This window comes from Xiphophorus maculatus, chromosome 5, assembly GCF_002775205.1.
Source record: "Xiphophorus maculatus strain JP 163 A chromosome 5, X_maculatus-5.0-male, whole genome shotgun sequence".
Classification (NCBI taxonomy): domain Eukaryota; kingdom Metazoa; phylum Chordata; class Actinopteri; order Cyprinodontiformes; family Poeciliidae; genus Xiphophorus; species Xiphophorus maculatus.
In genome coordinates this window covers 21,754,025-21,775,219 of record NC_036447.1, presented here as the reverse complement: position 1 = coordinate 21,775,219, position 21,195 = coordinate 21,754,025, and the positions used below count along the sequence as shown (strand labels likewise).

Genomic DNA, 21,195 nt, shown 5'->3' with positions numbered 1-21,195 from the left:
GTAAAATGGGCCCGACAATGTCCAAGTTTGAAACAAATTTAGTGATGTATAAGGGATAAAATACAACTAGCAACTGCAAAATCGGCAGCAAATATGGAGATCGGCTTAAAATAATCAAATAATAATAAAAAACGTTTTTAAAGATGGGATTTAAAAGAACCAGCAATTCGTGCAGCTCTAGTTTACAAAGGAACCTGGAAACCTTTAGAAGCTAATCTGACTGAAGGTGCAAGAGCTCAGGGAAGTAAATGTACCCTGAAAAAAAAACTGAAGAAAATTTTAAACCGCATCCTGAAATGGGTGGAGAAAAACGTAAACAATAGTGGATCAATGATTTCCACAGAACCATGCATGTAAAAAAATAAAAAATAAAACCAAAAACCAAGTGTACTGATCAATAAAGTTAGATTTCCCTTTAGCTAAAAGAAATTAAAAATCAGGACAAGAGAATCCTTTTTTCACCGTTTTATTCGTTTTAAAACCAACCTCATACATGAGATTATAAAGCCTGAAGAATCAGGAACATTCCTACTTTTGAGCTGCACTGATAACCAAAACCTGGAATATATAAATAGAGCAACTTAGTTAGTGAAAAAAATATGACATTTGTACTGATTGCCCATTCATGACAAAAAAACAAAACAACAATCAGGGTTTTACCAACAGAGGAATATGTTTCATACAGTTATTTTAACAAAAGAAAAAAAGCATAATGAGAAACAAGCTTTTAGGACATAGAGGGGGTAAAAACAGGAGTGAAGGACCAAACAATTACAGTAAGGATGAGTGTGTGTGTGTGTGTGTGTGTGTGTAGCCTGGTATAAATGCAGGAGAGGAGCGTGAGTCACCAGCAGGACACATTTTTACAGATGTCTTTCTTTTTGCTGTCCCATCACCATGAATGCTGATGAGCTTGTTGCCATGAAAACAGGATAGCTACAGAGGCCAGGAGGTCACATGAGGAGTGCAGTGATTGTTAGGGATAATATGGGGTTAAAGGTACACAGATATACATATCTACCTATCTACCTATATAAATAAATAAAACAAAACAAGTGCTGAGCTACATGACGCTGCAACGAAGCTATAAATGAGCCATAATGAGGCAACAAAAGCAGTTTTAGCCCAGAAAAAAAACGTTTAGTGTTCAGGACTTTCCCAAAGCGCTACATGAGCACTGATTGAATTCAAGCAAAATTAGAAAACACTGTTTTAGCTACAGCTCATCATGGTTGGTTGATGGTTGATGCGTTTTGGTTAAGGATATTTCTAGGTTTAGGACAATGAACGATGAACCATTTAAAAAGTATGCTGCATTTTTTTTTTAGATTTGTTTCCTGCCATTACTTGATGAAGATAAAGTTTATATATTGATGAATTTTGAAGAAGATATTCCTGTGTGCGTTTCCTCCTACTATTCCGTTTTCAGGTTGCAGTATTAGGACACACCGACTTTTAAGACAACAAAAACAGACGCCACGTCAGATTATCATCTCCACCATCCAACATGGAAGCTTCTAAAATAAATCCCACATCCAAACAAATGGGCATCAGTGCAGACACACAAAGTATGGAGACTCATTCTTGCTAAATGTGAAGCATCAAGTCTATCAGTAACCCTACAAATGCACAGTCACGGTCAAAATAATGCTCAATATAAACATGAAGGTTTTGCTTTTAATGATGCATCTGAAGAGTTCTTTCAACGTGGTGAAACCATCACACAACTTCAAAACAACTATTTTTGTCAAATCCACACAAGAGCAACATTTTACACGCAGACACACACCACCACTAATATCCGGTTGAATGTCCTGCACACTTTCTGGCATCATTCTGACTGCATAAAGGTCACTTGTGCCAGGAACGGCTCAGTTACATTGGTTGATTTCTTGACACGGACTCTGCTTTTGAGGACAGTTCATCAGTTTTGAATAGGATGGGGCCAGGACTTTTGTTAGGCTGTCCTACGATTCTACTTAAATAGTTTTAAAACAGTCAAGCACGGTGGTGGCAGAATCATGGTGAGAGTATGTTTCACTACCAGTTGTATTGGTGTATCGCACAAATCAGATGGAGTGATTTGTGCGTTAACCTCACATCGTCAGCTAGAGGGTTGAAGCTTGGACATCATCGGGTGTTCAAACAGGAAACTGATCCCCAACCTACATCGGAGTTGGTTTTAGAACAGTTAATACTGCAGTTGGTAACTTTTATAAACAAAATGTTGTTTTACATTTTTGTTAAAACTGTTACTTTGTCGTGTCAGCATAATGAGACAGGCAATCAATGGGGAAAAAAAGCTCCTTCTATTGTCGTCTGAAGAAAAGAACCACTCCTGGACAAAAATGACCAATCAGAGCCAGGAGGAAGGTTTTAGTGTTGTCAATGAACTTTGTGTACACACTTCTAAATGCGCTACTGGCAGAGAAACAACTTTCCGCTCCAGAAAAACCGTTTATTCGCCATGATTGGCGGTCATGCCAAGTAGCCTGAACATTCATGGCAGGGTTTGCTGATTTGAAGAAGCCGTAGCGTACCAGAGAGAAACATGGAGGTTGTGAACAGCGCATACACAAGTATGATTGACAGCGCTAAGATTCTCCTCCTGGCTCTGATTGATTGTTCCTGACAGAGCAGTGTATTTCTGCAAATGGCAGCATGATCGCAGGGAAAAGGAGTGTGATTTTCCACACTTGTTATACTGTCACAACATAGTGAGAGCTTTAAAAAACATGTAAGAAACCAACAATTTATAAAAGTGACATATTGCAGCTTTAACATAAGGCTTTCTCACAAGCTGGTCTATCCCAGGAAAGTGTCCCATTTATAAGTTTCCTAAAAGTACAGATAAGAAAATTGCTCAAATATCGGATCAGAACTTTGCTGGAAGCTGGTTGATTGGTAAGAAAAGCATGTTGTTTCTTTGCAGCTCGCCACACAACATTTATGAGGTTGTATGTACAAATTTGTTCCTGTCTGCTTAATGTGTGACCCTTATGGATTAGAGAAAATCCACAAGAAATTCCAACTTGTGCTAAAAATTATTCCACCCTGGCAAAAATACTTAATAAAAAAAAAAGAAGAAAAAACAACCTACAATCAACACATATGAGTATTATCAGAGCAGGCACACTTCTGACTGACAATGTAAATGAAAACCAACCTCTAAACTGACTTTTGGTTAGATCTGGTGATCCTTCATTTATTTCTGCGATACAAAAACTTTAAAGAAAACCTTGGAGCACAGCTGATCCATAGAGTCTGCATTAATGCTAGTCAAAGTCACAGCATCTAAATCTCCTAATGCAGAGCTTTTCAGATTAATCAGCATTTAAACTGCACTACTGAAAGCATGCGTCAGAGAGCGAAGCATTAACGCCGTCGCATTTGGCTCAAAACAAGCGTTTAAATGTCTGTAAAGTTATTTGCGACACCCTGGAGTGAATGGAAATCAGCAGCTTTGTGAACAGACTGCCTTTTGTCATTTAATGGCCATCTCAAACTATGCAACTAAAAACGTTTATCCAAGTTTAGGGAGATTTCCGAGCTCCGACTTTTAACAAGGATTATTTGAGCAATTACCTCACCACACCGACACAAAGCCTTCCCGCGGTCAGACCTCTCTGTTCGCTGTGCTGCTGCCAGCGATCTCAGCTGGACGCGGTCTGGTTTTCGCAAAACGCCACCACAGAAACCAGCGGCAAAAGATGCAGCAGCTGCTCGTTATTTTCTAATAGACAGCCGAAAGAATGAATTGTTGTCCGACAGCGTGAATACATTCAAGCTGGGATAAGCCTCCGAAAACCGTTCCAGCAGTTAATTAGGGGGCTTTCATTTGAGTTTTTGATTCTACGCCTCGTCTTATTGGGGACATTCGTCTACCAGGGTTGAAGTATGACAACGTGCAGCTTCAACGTTTAAAACAAGCTGAGTTTTAGCACTTTCTGTAGCCATCAATAAGCGTCCAGCATAATGTTGGCTTGATAAGTGACGGCCCTTCCTGGGGGAAATGCCAAGAGGAGCTTTTGAGCAAAGTCCACCAACATTCAATGGCTTTGGAAATGTCGCCCAGGAAGATTGATGTCAGCGTTTCAAACCCAGTTTTGATGTGATTGTGGCATTACTGTCTTGTTGGAATACAACTTTATCTAAATTTTAACCATCTGACCCAAACCGACATTTTAGGAGGTAGAGGAACAACCCAAGAACCTCCATCATAAGAGAGACCAGTGTCACTTTCCACACTACTGGCCACTGCTTCAAAACCCACACCTTGAAACTGGCCCAAGTGGACAAGTTATCATCTCAAGTTATCAGCCAGGTATCCAACCAACAGGACAAAGATCCCAAACAAATCAAAACTGACTTTAGACTGGATGAAGCAGGATCTAGCATGGTCCAAACCGTCAATCCTACAGAACATTAGCGGCTACGCCCTAAAGCAAGTCTGAGCCAGGAAACCACCAAATGTAACTGAGTTCAACCAATTCTGACAAGCAGAGCGGTCAAATATCCAGATAAAAAATAAAATATAGGCTTTCCGCAATGAAACTGGGGAGTTTGTATTTTCATATTTGAGACGTTCTGACCATTTCTAGATTTAAAAAACATCCCAACAAATTCCAACTTCTGGTTTTTAAAAACCAGAACAGAAAGGAATGACTAAAATAAATCAGTAAAATGCCAAACTGAATGACATCCAGGCTGAAGATGAGTATATGCAAGGCTAGGCTCAAAATTATTCATACCCCTGGCAGATTTAGATCTAAACAAGATTTTAATTTTACCAACATGCTTCTTCTGACTGGTAGTAATATTCACATTCTGCAGCGCCGCAGCCAGACAGATAAAGAGGCAGATAAAAATTTTAAAAAATGAGGGTGATGGCATGGAGGACTTCAAACTGCACAGATTTAAAGCTCACCACAATAATAATCCCAATAATAATCAATGGAAATTACAGTACAAGAAGAGTTTGACTGCTGCAAAGCCCATAAAGATTTTTCTTAAGGATTATTTAGAGAGGAGTAAATAATTTTTGATATGACATGTTTAATAAAATGTAAATTAAATACAAAAACATATTATAGTCGAAATCGATACTCCCCTTTTGCACAGTTTTGTTGTATTTTAAAACTCATTGGTGGAAGGAAAATAATTTTGGATCTAAATCTCTGGGAGGTATGAATAATTTTGAGGTTCAGACTGGAACCACAGGAGGAAAAGACCTGAAAACACATCAGACGATGGAGGAGGAACCCAAACTCCTCTTCCTGCCTCCCTCTAACACCGTCTCAACGTCTTGTTCTAGTCATCTTCTTGGTGACACACAAACTAATCCCTCATTATGGGATGTAAGCACAGACACCCCGGAGCCCTGTTTTCTTTTTTTTTCCTTCAAGTTTTCTTTCCTCCCCATATCGGAAAACTCCAAACAGACCAGATTACTGTAATCTGGGAACACTGGTGCAGACAGATTAGATTAAGCTCATTACACAGGGAAAATGCCGCAAGAAAGGGTTACTTCCACCCCAATCCACTGGTTCAATACACCTCAGGTCACACACACACACACACAAATATATATTTTTGTATTTTTGGTCATTTGAGAACACCAAAAAAAGCTGGTATCATATGTAAAACATAAAATCCCTACATAGATTTTCTCCCACATCATTCAAAACTGATTGCAAATTTCTGTAGTGTTTCTTTTAATAAGTGCAAATAATTCAGCATGTTCTTCTCCCCCATCATGCCTCTAAATGCTTCCTTTAAAATCCGCCTCCCTTGGTAGTTACAGCCCAGATGTTGAACAGGTCATACAGACAGACAGAGGAAGGAGAGGTTTGGTTCATCCAGCTGTCTTGGACACAACATTGTCACGCTGAAGGTGCGTTCTGTAGCATCGGTATGAGAGTGTGAATGAGAGAGATAACAGTACTGCAGCCAAGTCTCCACCTCACTGTTTTTTCATCCTGTGCGTTTTCGTTTTAGGGATTCCAGCTGAACGACAGAAACAACGTATAACTACGTACATTTGACTCACAGGCAGCAAAGTGGAACAGGTTTTATTCCACTATTACCTCACTCTCTACCATCTTCATCCTTCCCAGGGCATCCTTTGCGGCTTCCTATTAAAAAAAAAAAAAGAAAGAAAAGGAGAATGAAAATGTTTTCCAGAGGGGAAAAAAAAAATAAATCTGACTACCCTGACCCGCCCACACTCACCCTGTTGCCTTGGCTGGAGTATTTTTTCACAGACTCAGAAAGTCCTTGGACGAAGCGCAGCAGCACGTGTTCATACTCTGCACATATTGTGAAAACACGGGTAACATAATTAAAAATAACGGCATGATTAAACGTTACAGTCACAACATGCAAACACACTCATCAAGGACATGGATATGATGGCAAAACTAGATGTTTGAGCAAGTTTAATAAAAAATAAATAAATGATACAGTGTCTCACAAATGCATTTGTGCCTTTAAACATTTACAGACTTGTCACACAGAAGCAAATTTTGAGGATTTTTACCATGGTTTCTCCAGGTTTCATCAACTCAAATTTAAGACTTTTTAAGACTAGTATAAATGCTCCATTCATCACCCTCATCTTTTTAAGACCTACATCTCCACAGAAACGTATGAACTTTGTCCAGCCAACTGGCGATAAATTATCACTTACTCACGATAGCTGCAAAAAAGCTAGCTAGCTAATACACCCAGGCTACGTATGTTAGCAGTCAGTTAGCAATAGCTTCAATTGTCTGGAGTCACAGAATCCAATGAAGAAGTCTGCGTGCGACTCAAACGTTTACTTGACAGAAAAGTCCCGCAAGAAACAGAAACATAGAATATGGAAAATTAAGACAAAATTAAAGACCTGTAATTAACATGTTGATGCTAAACTTACTTTTTAAAAATGAATGGAAGACATTTTAAGGCCTACATTTTAAATTTTATGTGACATACAGTACGTATCCTATGATACTGAGGCTACTGCTTTCATATTCATGCAGCTAAATAAAAGAGATCTGCAAGCTCCAAAAAAAAAAAAAAAAAAAAAACAAGAAAACTATTACAAATGACCCAGAATAAACATATCACTTGAAATCTTTCACTGCGCCTGCCATGCAGTAGTCGGGAGTAATAATTCGGACACAGCTCAATCGTTTCTGCTGATCTGAGACCTGGCGTGGGGCGAGTGCAACCTTCGCTCACGTCCCAAATGAGAAATCCTGAAATGAGCGTGAAAGTGACCGAGCACAAGCTTCGCAAAGGAGCTACGTACACAGAATTAAATTGTATAACACCTAAAGCCATAGGATGAGTCTGATGCACATGGAGATGAGTGTGTGGATAAACCTTTGAGCTATGAATCTGCACTACCTGTCAGCAGAGCAGGAGAGGCTCGCTCCAGCTGAGCTTTCTGCCAGCGCAGCCTGTGCGTGACCTCTTTGTGTTGATGAATGAGGTCAGATGGGGGATCGCGATGGTTTTTCCGGTAATCTGCAATCTGAAAGACTTCAGTAATGAGCAAGTGAGACCTTGGCTAAACAGATGTCTTGCGCACAGGCTTGGATTACACAAACCTTCCTCTCCAGCCGCTCCTTGTCGTAGTTGAGGAGGCTGAAGCTGTGGAGTTTGTACTGAGGAGGAGAGCCGTCGGGGCGACTGCTTCTGCCGCTCGACTCGTGTTTGGGTTTCGACTGAGGAGCTGGAGCCTTACAGGAACAGAGGAAAAACAAACCCAGCTCATCAACATGGATTATCCTCACACGTTACTTGTAAGTTATTTCCGTTTAGAGGTGATCAGTAATAGTTAACTAAGCAGAAGTATGGTTGATACAGTCCAGCACATGCAAATAAAGTCAGTTTGTCTGACTTTATTTGAAAAGTATTAAAAAAAAACATTTCTTATATTCTGGATGCTGAACGTTACTGTAAGACTCAGTAACGTTGCTAGACTCAGGTGAGACGTAGACGATTTCTGCAGGAGGGCTTATTGCAGAAATACACCAACTGCCCTGTTTTGATAAGATATTAGTAATCTAATTCTCTTCTATATTCTCACACATCTTCTCTCTGACGTCATGGCACTTGGTCTCTTCTTCAAGATATTCGTTCTAGCGCCAAACTAAAAAATGTTAGAGCGTGAAGCAAAAGCCTTTGTGTTTTATTGATTCTTATATTATCCGGTCAGGCAAACTGTTGGCTACTCACTCGCTCCTTTTGCCTCTCTGGAGGAGAAAGCGGCGACACCGGCTCCAGAACGAACCACTTCTCCGTCGCCGGCTGCAGGTCCACTCCTGAGAGAGGCTCTCTGATCTTCACCCTCACCTCCAGCTTCCCACCGGTAGCTTTACGGCCATCCATCACCTGTCCAGACACACGTGCTCTCAGAGAGAATCGATGCAAATGCTTGTGTGAGCTGTACATTTGATCATTAACGCTTACTTCTATGATCTCTCTGATTTCACAGTGGTTCTCTAGAGCCTCTAGTTTCAGCTGAGCAGTGCCTACTGCTCTATCCGTCTTGAACAGACCTCTGCAGAAACACGGGGACGAGAAAGTAAATGGCAAAAGATACAACATGCATTGATTGGTGATCAATAGGAATGCAGCTGCTGACCTTTCTAGAAACTTCCTGTTGAGCCTGAAGAAGAACTTTTAAGAGCTTCTAAATCATCTCCTACTAAATGTTGAATCAGTTTCCTCTATTTTAGTTCCTTTACATTCAATTACTGCATTGACAGTAAGTCTTTGCATGCTTTAGCCAAGACTTGATTATGTTGTTCATCCTAAAAGGTGGGGTTTCTTTTCCACGGATGCCATTTCTGTGCTCAGTTTAGTGATAGAAATCAGTTTTTTATGTGACTTAGTTATAAAAAAGCGCATTACAAATGAAAAAGTGTTTCAAGAGCAGGATTTGTTGGGCTATAATCGCTTTGTCATGCAGTCACAACCATACAGTTACTTAAAAGAGAAGTTATAAATGGTTCATATTGTCACTTTTATTGTTATCACAACAGTACCGCAAAACTTTAAGTCCATATCGCCCACCTCTAATCCAACCAGATGCTCTTAGTGCAGCTGAGGTCTGAATTAAAGCATAAATTAGATGTGGCTTCAGCAGCTGAAACAACCCGCTAATCAATATGTGTACTTATTTTGAATATTTACGGTCCCATCAGCCCTTGTACGTCCTGGGGTCTCTTTGTTTTAACTTGTTTCTAGTCAGTTTTATTAAAGTCATTGCCTTTTTTTTATTCAGTTGCATGTATTTTATTGAGTAGTGTATTTTTTTCCTGACATTTCGACGACACTGCAAGTAGTTTTACCCCTTGTGGACGACTTCAAACTTGATGCCTTTGGATTGAACAACCCGTTTGAATCCTCTGTGGGTTCGGTTAATGTTGAGTCTGAACTGCTCTTTGAACTCTGGACTGCTGCTGTTCTTCACCGTGCCGGTTTTGTCCCTCTGGGCGTCCTCCTACACACAAACGCACCGTTCAGCACAGACGCGTGCAGCCAACACCGACTAAAAACAACTAGCCGAGAAAAAGACGGAGCCTCACCGAGCTGGGAAAGGGAAATTCGAATTTTACGCTGGCGTCCAGGTCATTAGGAGAGACGCCTGTGGAGTCAGAGCTCGGTGTGAATGGCCTCAGATTTACCAGGTTACGAAGCGCTTACCTCGAAGACGCATACGTCCTCCGTACCTGATGGAGCCGGCAAGTTGATGCCTCGGATGATGTACAGTACCAGGTCACTGGGAGACAGGTTGGAGTTGATCCTGTGTGACGGACAAACAACCAATCAAGATAAAAGCCAAATAATTTAGCTTGTTTTATGAGTCACGCAGCTTTTAGCTTGATATCATGCTGGAACAGAGATGCACTGAGTCACAATGAGTCACTCTGACTCAGCTCCCACAGCACAGAGGTAAAGCAGTCCATTTCCAGGACCAAAACATACTTCACTAAATTAAAACCCTGCTTCATTGGAAGAGAAATAAATGATAAGCAAAATGAAATGGAATGTTTTTATTTGTTTCCGGCATATTTATCTAACTTAATCCATCCGTTTCTAACTGTATGACCATCTCACTATAAAACATGACTTCTCTTTTACATTTCTATAACTAAAGACAACATTTTTGCTATCCAAACTATGAGTAGTCTCTTTAGGAAACTAATCCTAGATGGATTCAACCTCAAGAATCCCAGTGATCAATCCTTAAATATAAAAAAGACAAGAGTAAAATCTGATGGGGATGAAACCGATTTACTTTGCGGAGTTGAAGGTTCTCTCCTGGGTGAGGCACTTGGGGACCGGGTGGCCCTTGGCGTGGGCATTCTTCAGCAGCTCTATGTACTTCATAGTCTCCTCAACCAGCTTCTCAGACCTGAGGGGAGACACAAGAGAGACTTTCGCACAAATACTGACGGCAAGACATCTGAAGTCAGCAGAGACAGCTGTCAAGGCGCAGTGTGACAGACCGTGCTAATTGTTACACCCAACAAATGTTGAGTGTTTGAAAATCAACGCATGATGCTTTTCAGAGTGTAAATATGAGGGAAAAAGGAGAAGTGAAAATATGTTCCTTACTTCAAAGCCTCGCCTACATTGCCCATGAGCGTGAATTGCTGAGAGAGGTCCAAACATTTCTGTTTCACATCGAGACACAAGAAGAAGAAGATTGTGGTTTAAGAAAGCATGTGCTAGCAAAGGGACGGAAAATGTGGAGAAAATGGAAAATAACTTACAGATTTATAAAAAGATTCACAACCCAATAACATTAAGAGGCTGGGCAAGCATTTTAAAAGGTGATGTGAAGGAATATTTATACAACAGACTTTTAAATGAAAAGGTTTTAACCTCGTGTTGCTTTCGTAGGAGATCCATGAGTGCTTGGTATTTTTCACTGGAGCGAGGAGAGGCCCGGGAACGGCCCAGGGAATAATCCTCCTCACTCACCGGAGCGCTTGGAATCTGATCCAAAGTAGTGAGAAAATGTGATGAAAGTCTTTAAAAACAGAAACAGGAATCTCCAAAAACAGTCACGTAACGAACATGACAAAAACAAAACAGCACTAAATCTATAGTGTAAATTGCTTTTACCACATGGGCCAAAACTGTTGAAAATACCAGAGGGCAGCATACATTTAAATGTGTTTTACGTCTTTCTAGTTTCTTGAAGTAGAACATGTTTGTTTATCCTCAGCAGCAAGAACAAGATACAAGTCATAATTTCCAGTATTGAGCCCAGTTTAATGAATGGGGGCAATAAAGTCTGCTTTTGTAAAAAAAATTCTGGATGTCTATAATCATATTTCCTATGAAAACCACACAAAATGGGTTATTGAAAGACAAATTCTTTGTGTCGTGTCTAAACCTGTCAATTTGGAAAATTTTGTTTGTCTGCCTCTTGTCTGAAAGGCCTCTCACATCAGTAAAAAAAAAAAAAAAAAAAAAAACATATATCAGAGATATCCCTCTGCGTACTTTGGCTGTTATGTCGGATCAAATACTGGCAATCAAGTAGTTTAACACATAAGCCACTGTACTATCCAAGCTAAAACGTTTTTATTTGCAACACGTCATGGCATCTTTGAAATCTATTCAAATATTGTTTTTTTTTCCTGTTGGTTTGAAGTGAGCATCCGGTTTGACACCTGTGTGATGTCCCGCTGATAATGAGACAAACAGAAATACAACATTCTGGGTAAATCCATGGAGGGGCTGAGTCAGACAAATCAATAGGTTATATGAAGCATAGCTGAATAAAACAGTCGGATAGGATTTAAAGAAAAAAAAAATCACTTGGGATGAAATGTGTTAGGTGGAATAATAATGTATGACAGATGACAACAGAGCTTTCTATCTGGAAGCAGAGACAGAAAACTTAAGTCTAAAAAGGTCTCACTTTCCGCCATCTTGTTTCTATTTTGCATTGAGTGCAGCTGTAAGAATTATTAGCCAAAGCAAAAATCTTTATAACCTTTGTGATGTCAACAGGAAGGCCAGACTTTGCAGCCGTAACCATGGGTTCCAGTCCTTTGGCATGTCTGAGGTGCTGTGCTGCTCCAGTCATGTCCTGAAAACGACCAACTATGTGAATACATCCACTGCTGCACAGCAGACTGTCAAGAACAGGCAACAAAATGTCCACAAACAGCAGAGAAACACCAAACAGGTGGGGAAAAAATAAACAGCCTGTAGCTCACCTTCATCTGTTTGGAGCGAAGAGCTGCACGCAAAAAGGCCTGTCGTCTTAGCAACAGGAAGTCTACCTGTTGCTGGGCTGAAAATGTAGTGAGAACATTAATCTGGTTTTTAGATTTATGACACATTTCACACATGAGCAGCACCCCGCAAAACTATTCACACCCCAGGAACCTTTCCACATTTGGCATTTGGCATGCCACGTTATTGGCATTTCCTGTGCTTGAGCAACCAGGAAGTAACATTCCTGCCCCTTATTCTGACACCCCTAAAGAAAATCTATTGCAAGCAACTGCCTTCAGAAGTTATCCAATTGACAGAGTGTAATTTAATCTCGGTGTAAATCCAGCTATTCTAAATAAGTTTGGTTCAAATTAAACCATTCTGTTTCCGATTCACGATGCTTTTTGTGGTAACTCACATGAAATAAATTGATGCTAAAAGTTATTAGGGCTGACGATTAGTAATTAATTGTGATGAATCTATTACAGAAATAAAGTCGTCAATGAATTTAGCAATCGATTAATTATCACATGGAGTATACAAACTAAAAAAAAGGTCATTTTCAGAAAAGATTACCATAATTACAGAGCAGTAATTATGCCAAAACTGCACATTTTTTAATTCAAACTTAATTCAAATTCAAAAACAGTTTATTGAGCCCAAAGGGAAATGTGAAGTTGTTGTAGCTCATTTAATAAAGAGGTTGTGGGCAGGAAAGATCTTCTGTAGCAGTCTGTATCACAACGAATTTGTAGGTGTCTCTGACTAAAGAAACTGTTTTTCTATAACAGTCTCATGAAGAGGATGCTCAGGGTTGTCCATAATTTTTTTTTTGACTTTTTCTTTGCACCGTCATCTCCAGCGTTTCCATTTTAGATTTACAAAAAAATCATTGCAAATGTCTTAACCAAAACTCCTCAAATGGCATAGTTTTAGCTTCACTCGCTTCAAATTCATTACAGTAATGCCATGTTTCTTCATTTTTGACAATAAAATGTTAATTTTTGTATTTAAAAAATTTATTTTGTTTGCTTATTTGCAATAGTTAGAAATGCTTACATGCATTTCTAACATTGTATAAAACAGCTTTAAGTAGTTAATGAAAAATCTATAGAATATGTCATTTTAAAATCTGATTGATTGAATAAATGATTAGTAAGATAATCGTTACAATGTCACAACATGGTAAAATTTCAAGTGTTTATTTTATTAAGGCACTGCAGGTAGAACATGCAGAGTTTTGAACCAACCTTTCGGTCCCAGTTTTGGAACCGAGGATCCTGCAGGGATTGGGGGAGCCGGAGACTTTGCTTTCTGCACAGGTGGACGCACTGCAGGCTACAGAAAGGAAAATCATCAGACAAAAAAAATACCTCCACAAGCAGAATGGTTTAAACTATGGTCATAGCTTGGAATAAAGACAAATCTACCAAGCTGGTTCTGTAGTTACTGCTTTGTCATAACAGATCATAAAACAACCAAGCAATCCTGCAGTGCTTGGTTGGAGGTGCAGAGCAGGAAACAATACTGATAAAAAGCAAAAAAAAAAAAACTTTCTTTGAAGCTGCAGGAGCTGAAATGGCACCAAATGAAGCTTTCCTTTCTTTAATCCACAGACAGATTTCCTGGCTGCACTGGGATATTTGGGCCGTTTGTGCAGCTCTCCATCTTTTTCATCCCCACCTTGGCAGCCTCTTTCTGTCCATCCTCATCATCGTCATCATCATCTGCGTCGGCATCCTGATTCGCTATTTTCATAGCCGTTTCCAGGACACCTATCAGGTTCTGCTGACTCCCCTCTGAGCCCTGGAGAGGAGGACAGCCTGGAGAAAACACACACACAAACACTCAAATAAGCTTAACAAGTCAAAGCTTAACAACTGGAGTCAAAACCTGACACAAAATATCCAGGAAGTTACCAGGAGGCACCGGCAGATCATTCAGGTTGACAGGTCGGCCTGCGCTGTGAGCTTTGATGGAGTCCTGGTATTGCTGTTTGGGGAAAAAAGGAAAAAAAAATCATGGATGGTTTTGACTTAAAACAAAACTCTGGGAAGCTCGCTACTGAAAGAAAAAGGGAGGCAAACAAAACCAAAGTGACTGACGCAAGCAAATAACTCAGAATTGGAAAAATAGGCGGGTAAAAAAAACAAAAAATCTCATCAATACAGCCAAATCTCAGTAGAAATCATGGAAACCCACTCTGTAGGTGGAGACTATTTCCAAGAACACATTTCAAAAATAATTTGTACAAAATTCATGCATTGATTTTACAAACATCTTCACATCTGCAATAGTCATAAAGCAGACACAGATCCAGCCAGGTAAATCACTTCCTGCTGATACGAGATAGATCTGCACCTCGGTTCTAGTCAGGAACTCTGCTGAAGTTGCTTTAGTCACAAACACAGCAGATGCAGACAAATATTTTCTTGCAGTGAGCTACAAGACGAGACTTGACAACGCAATCCTCAAAACTTTACAGCATCTGTCGGTTTGAGGCAAGAATCACACTAAGATCGTTCCAAATCAATAGGTGATCTAAAAATTTTAATGCAACGCCGCAGAGGCAAAAGAAAATCTAACAGAGTCATTCAAAAATAAAAAGCATTGATTGAACTGAAAAATGATGTATTGGCAGAAAAATTAATTCTTCAATCTTCTGTGAAATTCCTGACCCAATGCACCGTCCCCGCTCTTCATTTTATCCCATGTCAAAAATACCACCAGCTTTCAGCCGGTGGTATTTTTTCACACAAACTCCTTAGGTTTACAGAATATGAGGCCGAAATATGTGACATTTCATCTAAAACCAGGTAAACTATGTTAACACAGAGAGGACCATTTGTCCAATTGATACAGCCCAAGAGCAGATCTTCCTCTGCATGTAATTTCAGATATGTAATAACAGACGTTCAGAAAGGAGTTTGGGAACTCTTTAAGACTCACAGTTAGCTTTGTAAATTTGCCCCAGTGTGTCAAAAAAGTTATATTGATAAAATAGCTAATTTTGTGAGATGTTTAAAGCAAGTGAGCTTTTCAAATGTGATTAATTTGAAAAGCTCACTTGCTTTTCAAAGCATTCTCCTTTAATTGAGAGAATTGAGAGAAAAAAATGAACAAAACCTTGAAGATTTCTAGGAATTTTTCACACATTTCCCTTCATTTTTCTGGTTCATCAATTTACCCTTGACTATAATGTCCTACAATGACACTATAATCTTTCAAGTCAAATATACACCACCAAGATACCAAGCCAACAAAACAAAAGTAAAAAGGTCAGTCACACAGGCCATGTAAGGTTTATTTGATTCAGTTTAAGTAAAAGTAATGAATCAATTCTTAGGGAGGGAAAAACAAAAGAAATTCCCTTTAAAAAGGATTGAGGATACCTTAATAATCCGCTGGTGCATGCGAGCTTTCCGATCGTCTCCTTTGCTCTTGGCTCCCTCTGCTGCCTGCTTGTAAAAGTCCATCCTCTGCTTCAGGGCCTCTGCCACGCTGCTGGGAGCAGGAAGGTCTGTAAAAAGACCAACACAAATGCTCATGGATGCTAAATTTAACATGATTATGTTGTTTTCACAGCTCAAAGACAACATTTGAGCTACCACTCAAACATTTAACACGGAACCCATGCATGTTTGTTAATATACCTTAAAAATATCATCAACCCTGTTCCCTTTATGAAAGGTTTTGTGTTTTGATTCTTGTCTTGACTAAAGTAAACAAAATGTTCTCATCTTGCCACCTGGTGGCTAAATTCTGCAATTGATCAGAACTGATTAGCTTCCTGTTCAGTTGCCATTAATGTTTGTCTGGCTAAGAGAAAATAGATTATTTTTTCAAATCTTATATACTGAGAAAAAAATAGAACAAAATCCTTTATCCTCTGATCAACTTTAATAAACAATAAACAAAAATAATACTTTTTAAATACACTCAAATCTCAGTGTGAGTTTATACGAGTGCAATTTTAGGTACATTTATTTAAAGATTATAGATTTTTTCATAAGAAAATAGTGAACACGAAGTATTTAAAAGGCACCACTGAGAAAGGAGGATCTTACTGTTGGTGGCTATCTGGGTGGGTGCAGGAGCAGCAGGAGCAGCAGCAGGTTTGGCAGACGTCTGAGGAGGAACAGGTGCACTCTGCTGCTCCACTGCATCTCCTGCAGATAATCAGAACAGTGCAAAAAGTAAGTACTGGTTACCTTAGTAACAAAAACTTAAAGGTGGCATATTACTCTGACCGCAACATTGTGAGTAAATATGAGCTAAATCAGTTAATTTATTATTTAATAAGCACTGATAAAATCTAAATCAGGAGCACTGAGCACTTTTATTTACTTAATTTCAGCTCAATTATACCTGCAACTCATCAAATAATGCTAAATATCTTCAGTATAAAAGACAGTATTGACTCTCAAAGACAAATAAATCATAAAGCTTGGCTGCAGCATTTAAACTTGGTGATGAAATCAACATTTATAACCAGTAGCTCTGTCTAAAAGAAGCCATTACTTTAATACTTATGTGTCCTATAATAACTGTAAAAGATAAAGTGTCCTGCACTGGCTCCAGTCTTTAATCCTGAATTCATAACAGAAAAGATATCTGCTCCTGTTGCCTGAACCTCAAATGAGATATTTGTCAAGTTTTTCTCATTTTAACTGCAGTGCTACAGACTCACCTGGAGGGGGGGGTAGCGAGCTCAGTTCCACTGGTTCCCCTCGGTCCACAGCCTCCACCAACGAGTCGAGCTTCTGCAACCATGGAGGGCAGAACATCTCGTTGACTCTCTTTAATTTTGAAGCAAACAGATCTGCCAGAGCGGCTGTGTTACCTTGGCAGTGAGGTAGTGCTGTTTGGCCAGGTTGATGTCACCGCTCTGCTTGGCCTGAATGGCAGCCATCTTATACTCCCTCTGTCTGGACAGCACTGCCTGTTTCAGCTCTACACAGAGCGAAATTATAAATACAAGTTAGTTTCCTGTCAGACGGAGAGCTGTAACGGAGACTAGGTGATTCTACACAGCAATAACATGAAATCTTACCAAGTATTTATAGTCTAGTTTCTAGTGTAAATATATTAATACACTTGAAATAAAATAAAACTAACTTTTCAGCAAGACATAGGAGCTTGTTTGAAGTCCAAAATTCCTTGTTTTAATATCTTGTTTTAAGTGAAAACATGTCAGTGGAACAAGTTATTTATCAATATTAAGAAAGTATCGACTTAAAACAAGCTCCTATAGCTTGCTAAAAAGTTACATGTAGGGACACATCTAATGATTATTTTAGTTATCAATAGAGCTAATTATTTTTATATTCAGATTTTTATCTGTAGTTTCTGATATTGTATAAGTTTTTTTATACAATATCAGGAACATTTAAAATGCAAATAAACAATTCAATTCCTTTTTAAATGAAAAAAAAAAGAAAACATTTTATAGTCCAAAATGCAACAACACAGGATCCTTCAGTTGAACATTTGATCATTTGTAGCAAAAAACATACTTATGACATCAGCATGTGAAAAGCTCAGTCCTTTCTGCTTGACTTATCAGTATAGTGAAGGGCTGATCTGTTGACTATTTTTTCAATTAATTGATTAATAATTGGATATTAATACAACACATTTTTCACTGAATTTGTACCAGGTGAAGCTCATCTTAAATGCAAAATGTAAATATTTTTTGTACAGTTTTTGCTTAATTACCACTCTGACTATGTTGTTCTTTCAGAAAATGACTTTTTTTTTTTTACCTGGATGCTCCAGTTAACAGTTAATCGATTACTAAACTAGTTGACAATTATTTCAACAATCAAATAGTTACTATTAATCTGATACTTTTGAGTTAGTTTGTCTTATCTCAATCATAATAATACATTTGGACTAGAAACTTGACTAAATATACTTAGAAAGACTTGTGAAAGGTGTTCCCAGTTACCTGAGTGCTGGGCGTCAGGTTGACTGGGCGTCAGGGGGGAGATCGCAGGTGTTTCTGGGGTGATGGCAGCAGCTGGTTTTCGGGGAGGGGTCAGATGTCTAGGTTTAGTGTTCAGAGTTTCTGGCGCCGGCTCCCTCATTGGTTTCTGATTAGAAGGAGGGGAGGGAATCAGCGCAGGCGGTTCTTGTTCCTTAACAGGTTCAGGCTCGGCTGGACCATTTGATTTTGCGCCAATGGCAACCGGAGGAGGAATCTCCTCTTCATTGATTGGCTTCCCTTTTTTCACAGACGTCAACATGGATTGCAACGTCTACAATTAGAGAGGACAATCATAAACACACAGAGTCGATCTGTATATAAACAGAGAACCATAATGTTGCACATGGGAAATTTTTCCATTTCGTTTTATCAGTTTACCTTCAACCCTCTGTCATATCTTCGAACTTTACTAGTCTCGCCTGCAGCCTTGGCATTGGCTGTAGCCTTCTGATACATATCAAGGCGCTCCAACAGGCGAGACTCCAACCCTGACGCTCCGCCGGGAGCGCTGGGAGAAGAGACGCTCACTTTAGGAACAGTGGGAGTGACGGCGGGACGCGTTGGAGCAGGAGTGGCCGCCTCGTCATCCTCCAACACTTCATTTAATTCTGCCTGTGAACAGAGCAAGAAAAAGAAATACACAAAGCAACTGAGATAAGAGTTGCATCATTACGGCAACAAAAAGGTAAATGTGGGATACTGTGAGTAATTCAAAAAGTGCCCAGAAATATGACTTAAGACCTTATTTTTAATGTCTAAAATTGATGAAAAGTGTGTGTTTTACCAACAGGTCTTCATCATCCAAATCTTCGTCTCCCATGTCCTCATCATCCAGATCTTTCATACACAGAGCCGCCATTCGCTCAATTTCAGACATTGGAACAGGAGCTGAAAAGAAATAATCAAAAACAAACCAAGAAGGTTTACTGTTGAGTCATTTAAGATGAATCAATGATCTTTAAAGTGAGGTCACAGTCGTTGTCCTTCTCTTTGATTTTCACTGATGTTCTGTGGTTTTTCCCTCTGAATTGGACATTCTTCTCTCCGTATCGATTGAACAAAGAGTTTCTTACCTTTTCATTCTTTAAGAGAAATAAACTGAGTCTTGGTTTCCAAAGTTTTCTCTAATCCCTCGGGTTTGTTCATATTTTCCCTGCTATCTCTCGGTCGGTAAAATGCAAGAGAAGTACACTCACATCTTCCGTCCCCTTTCTTCCCTTGTGGTCTCCCTCCTTTCCCTCCTCCCACCAAACTGAGGAGCTCTGCCTCCAGGTCCTCGTCGTTTCCATCATCGTCCATCCCTGCGTCCGGGGTAAGGTCGAGAAGAAGCCCCATCTGAGAGGCAGACAGCAGGAGAGCCACTGAATTGCATGTAATGCTAATATTCTCTACTTCAACATAACATCATTTTAAATGCACATTAGACCACATTAAGCTTTGATCACAGCACAGATTTGATTTCAGTCAGGATTCTGAACTGTTTGAATTGCTGCAGGAACTATTTTCACACTCATCCCAAAAATATCTGATGAGTTATAATATTTTTCCATGGTCCTACAATCAAATGTTTAGCACTGATGGGAAAGCAAAACATTTTTTTAGTAAATAAACTACAACCTTGCTGTGCCTTCGATAAGTAGCCACACCCTTTAACTTTTCCACATTTTGCCAGAATATAACCACAAATTTCAATAAATGTTATTAGAATTTTATGTGAGAGATAAACATAAAGTATGCTGTTTTATTATTATTATTATTATTATTAACAATAAAAATAAATAAATAGTTGCATGTATTTGTTTTTTAAGCCTCTCTTACTCTCATACGCCAAGATAAAATTTCTGACAACCAGCTGATTTCAGAAATTGTCCAAATAGTAATTAGAGTCCGCTTTTGAGTAATTCAATTAAATTTTTAGTTTAGTTCAATTCAGAATATTTATACTGCACCAATTCACAACACATCATTTCAAGTTACTTTACAAAAAAGTTATTTCAATTCAATCACACATACAGTCCAAATGATCCCAGTTATCAAACAGTGCATTTAGTTCAGTTCGTCATTCAATTTGTAAAAGTTTTCTATCCAACATAAAAGGTTCAAGGCATGGAAGTAGCTTTCTGTAGGATCCACAGCTGTTAGTTCTGGCATCTTGTATTTTACTGATGTTTTTTTTTTTTTACATTGTTGTTAAGTGTAAACCCATTTTTTTAAATCTACATTTCACACATTTCTGTGGTGTTTGGTGAGCTCTGCCTCAGCTATCCTTCCACGTTTTGATTTTATTTAATTCCAGTATTGTTTGCCGTCTCTTTAGCTGTTTCATCTCCTTTCAATACTGACCGATCATTTAAACCTTATGAATCAGACACATCTTCTCCATGACTAAAAATACCTCCAATCTCTTGTCAGATGAAACATCAACGCAGTACTTTTCCACTAGACAGTTTTTCATTTAGTTAACTCCAGGAGATAATTTTATTGGCTAGCAGTGAATTAACTTCAGGCACAATTTACAGATTTGGCTATGGGATATGACAGGTATTACCTGTTTGGCTCTGGCTGCCCCTTGACCCCGGGGAGGAGGGTTCCTGCTGCGACTCATGGGCTGTAAACACCTGTGAAAAACCGAGTTAAAATAATTAAATCCCTTTGTTTGAAATAATGCGGCAAAGAAAATTATCCAAACTGTCACATATCGTATTAGCGTCCCTACTTCTGTTAGCTTCCAGCTAAAAGAAACCTCACAGCTTTTGCATTTTCTGACTGGCTGTTTTTACCTTCACAGCTCAAGTCAATGCTGCTTTGATCAGATCGGTCACTCAGATTTAAAACTCCTTCCGTACAACTTTAGCCAGATAACAAAGACGGGCACTCCTATGTGTAAACGCTTAGTTTGAAGTGTCAAAACAAGAGCAGTACGCCGTGTAAATGACTTCCTGTATGGCGCTTTACGGCTGGTCGAAAACACG

General features: G+C 39.2%; 1 protein-coding gene across 2 annotated transcripts; it reads right to left on the bottom strand.

Annotated features, from left to right (window-relative positions):
* Window positions 1-450: 450 nt before the first annotated feature.
* Window positions 451-21,172, bottom strand: cc2d1a (coiled-coil and C2 domain containing 1A). 2 transcript variants are annotated; one of them, XM_023333859.1, is made up of 28 exons: window positions 20,940-21,172; window positions 20,772-20,841; window positions 19,420-19,558; window positions 19,008-19,111; window positions 18,602-18,835; window positions 18,185-18,494; window positions 17,078-17,187; window positions 16,925-16,997; window positions 16,302-16,403; window positions 15,627-15,754; window positions 14,154-14,226; window positions 13,918-14,057; window positions 13,485-13,572; window positions 12,234-12,310; window positions 12,008-12,103; window positions 10,885-10,998; window positions 10,615-10,673; window positions 10,295-10,411; window positions 9,726-9,799; window positions 9,582-9,640; window positions 9,345-9,496; window positions 8,461-8,551; window positions 8,227-8,382; window positions 7,596-7,727; window positions 7,393-7,519; window positions 6,232-6,308; window positions 6,087-6,134; window positions 451-6,006 (listed from the first exon to the last, which is right to left on the bottom strand). In XM_023333859.1, the coding sequence occupies exons 2-28, from the start codon at window positions 20,826-20,828 to the stop codon at window positions 5,974-5,976; spliced, it is 2,970 nt and encodes a 989-aa protein (XP_023189627.1). In that variant the 5' UTR covers window positions 20,829-20,841; window positions 20,940-21,172; the 3' UTR covers window positions 451-5,973. The 2 variants fall into 2 exon arrangements, with proteins under 2 accessions (XP_023189627.1, XP_005805181.1); XM_005805124.3 differs by having other exon boundaries at window positions 21,004-21,172.
* Window positions 21,173-21,195: the final 23 nt, after the last annotated feature.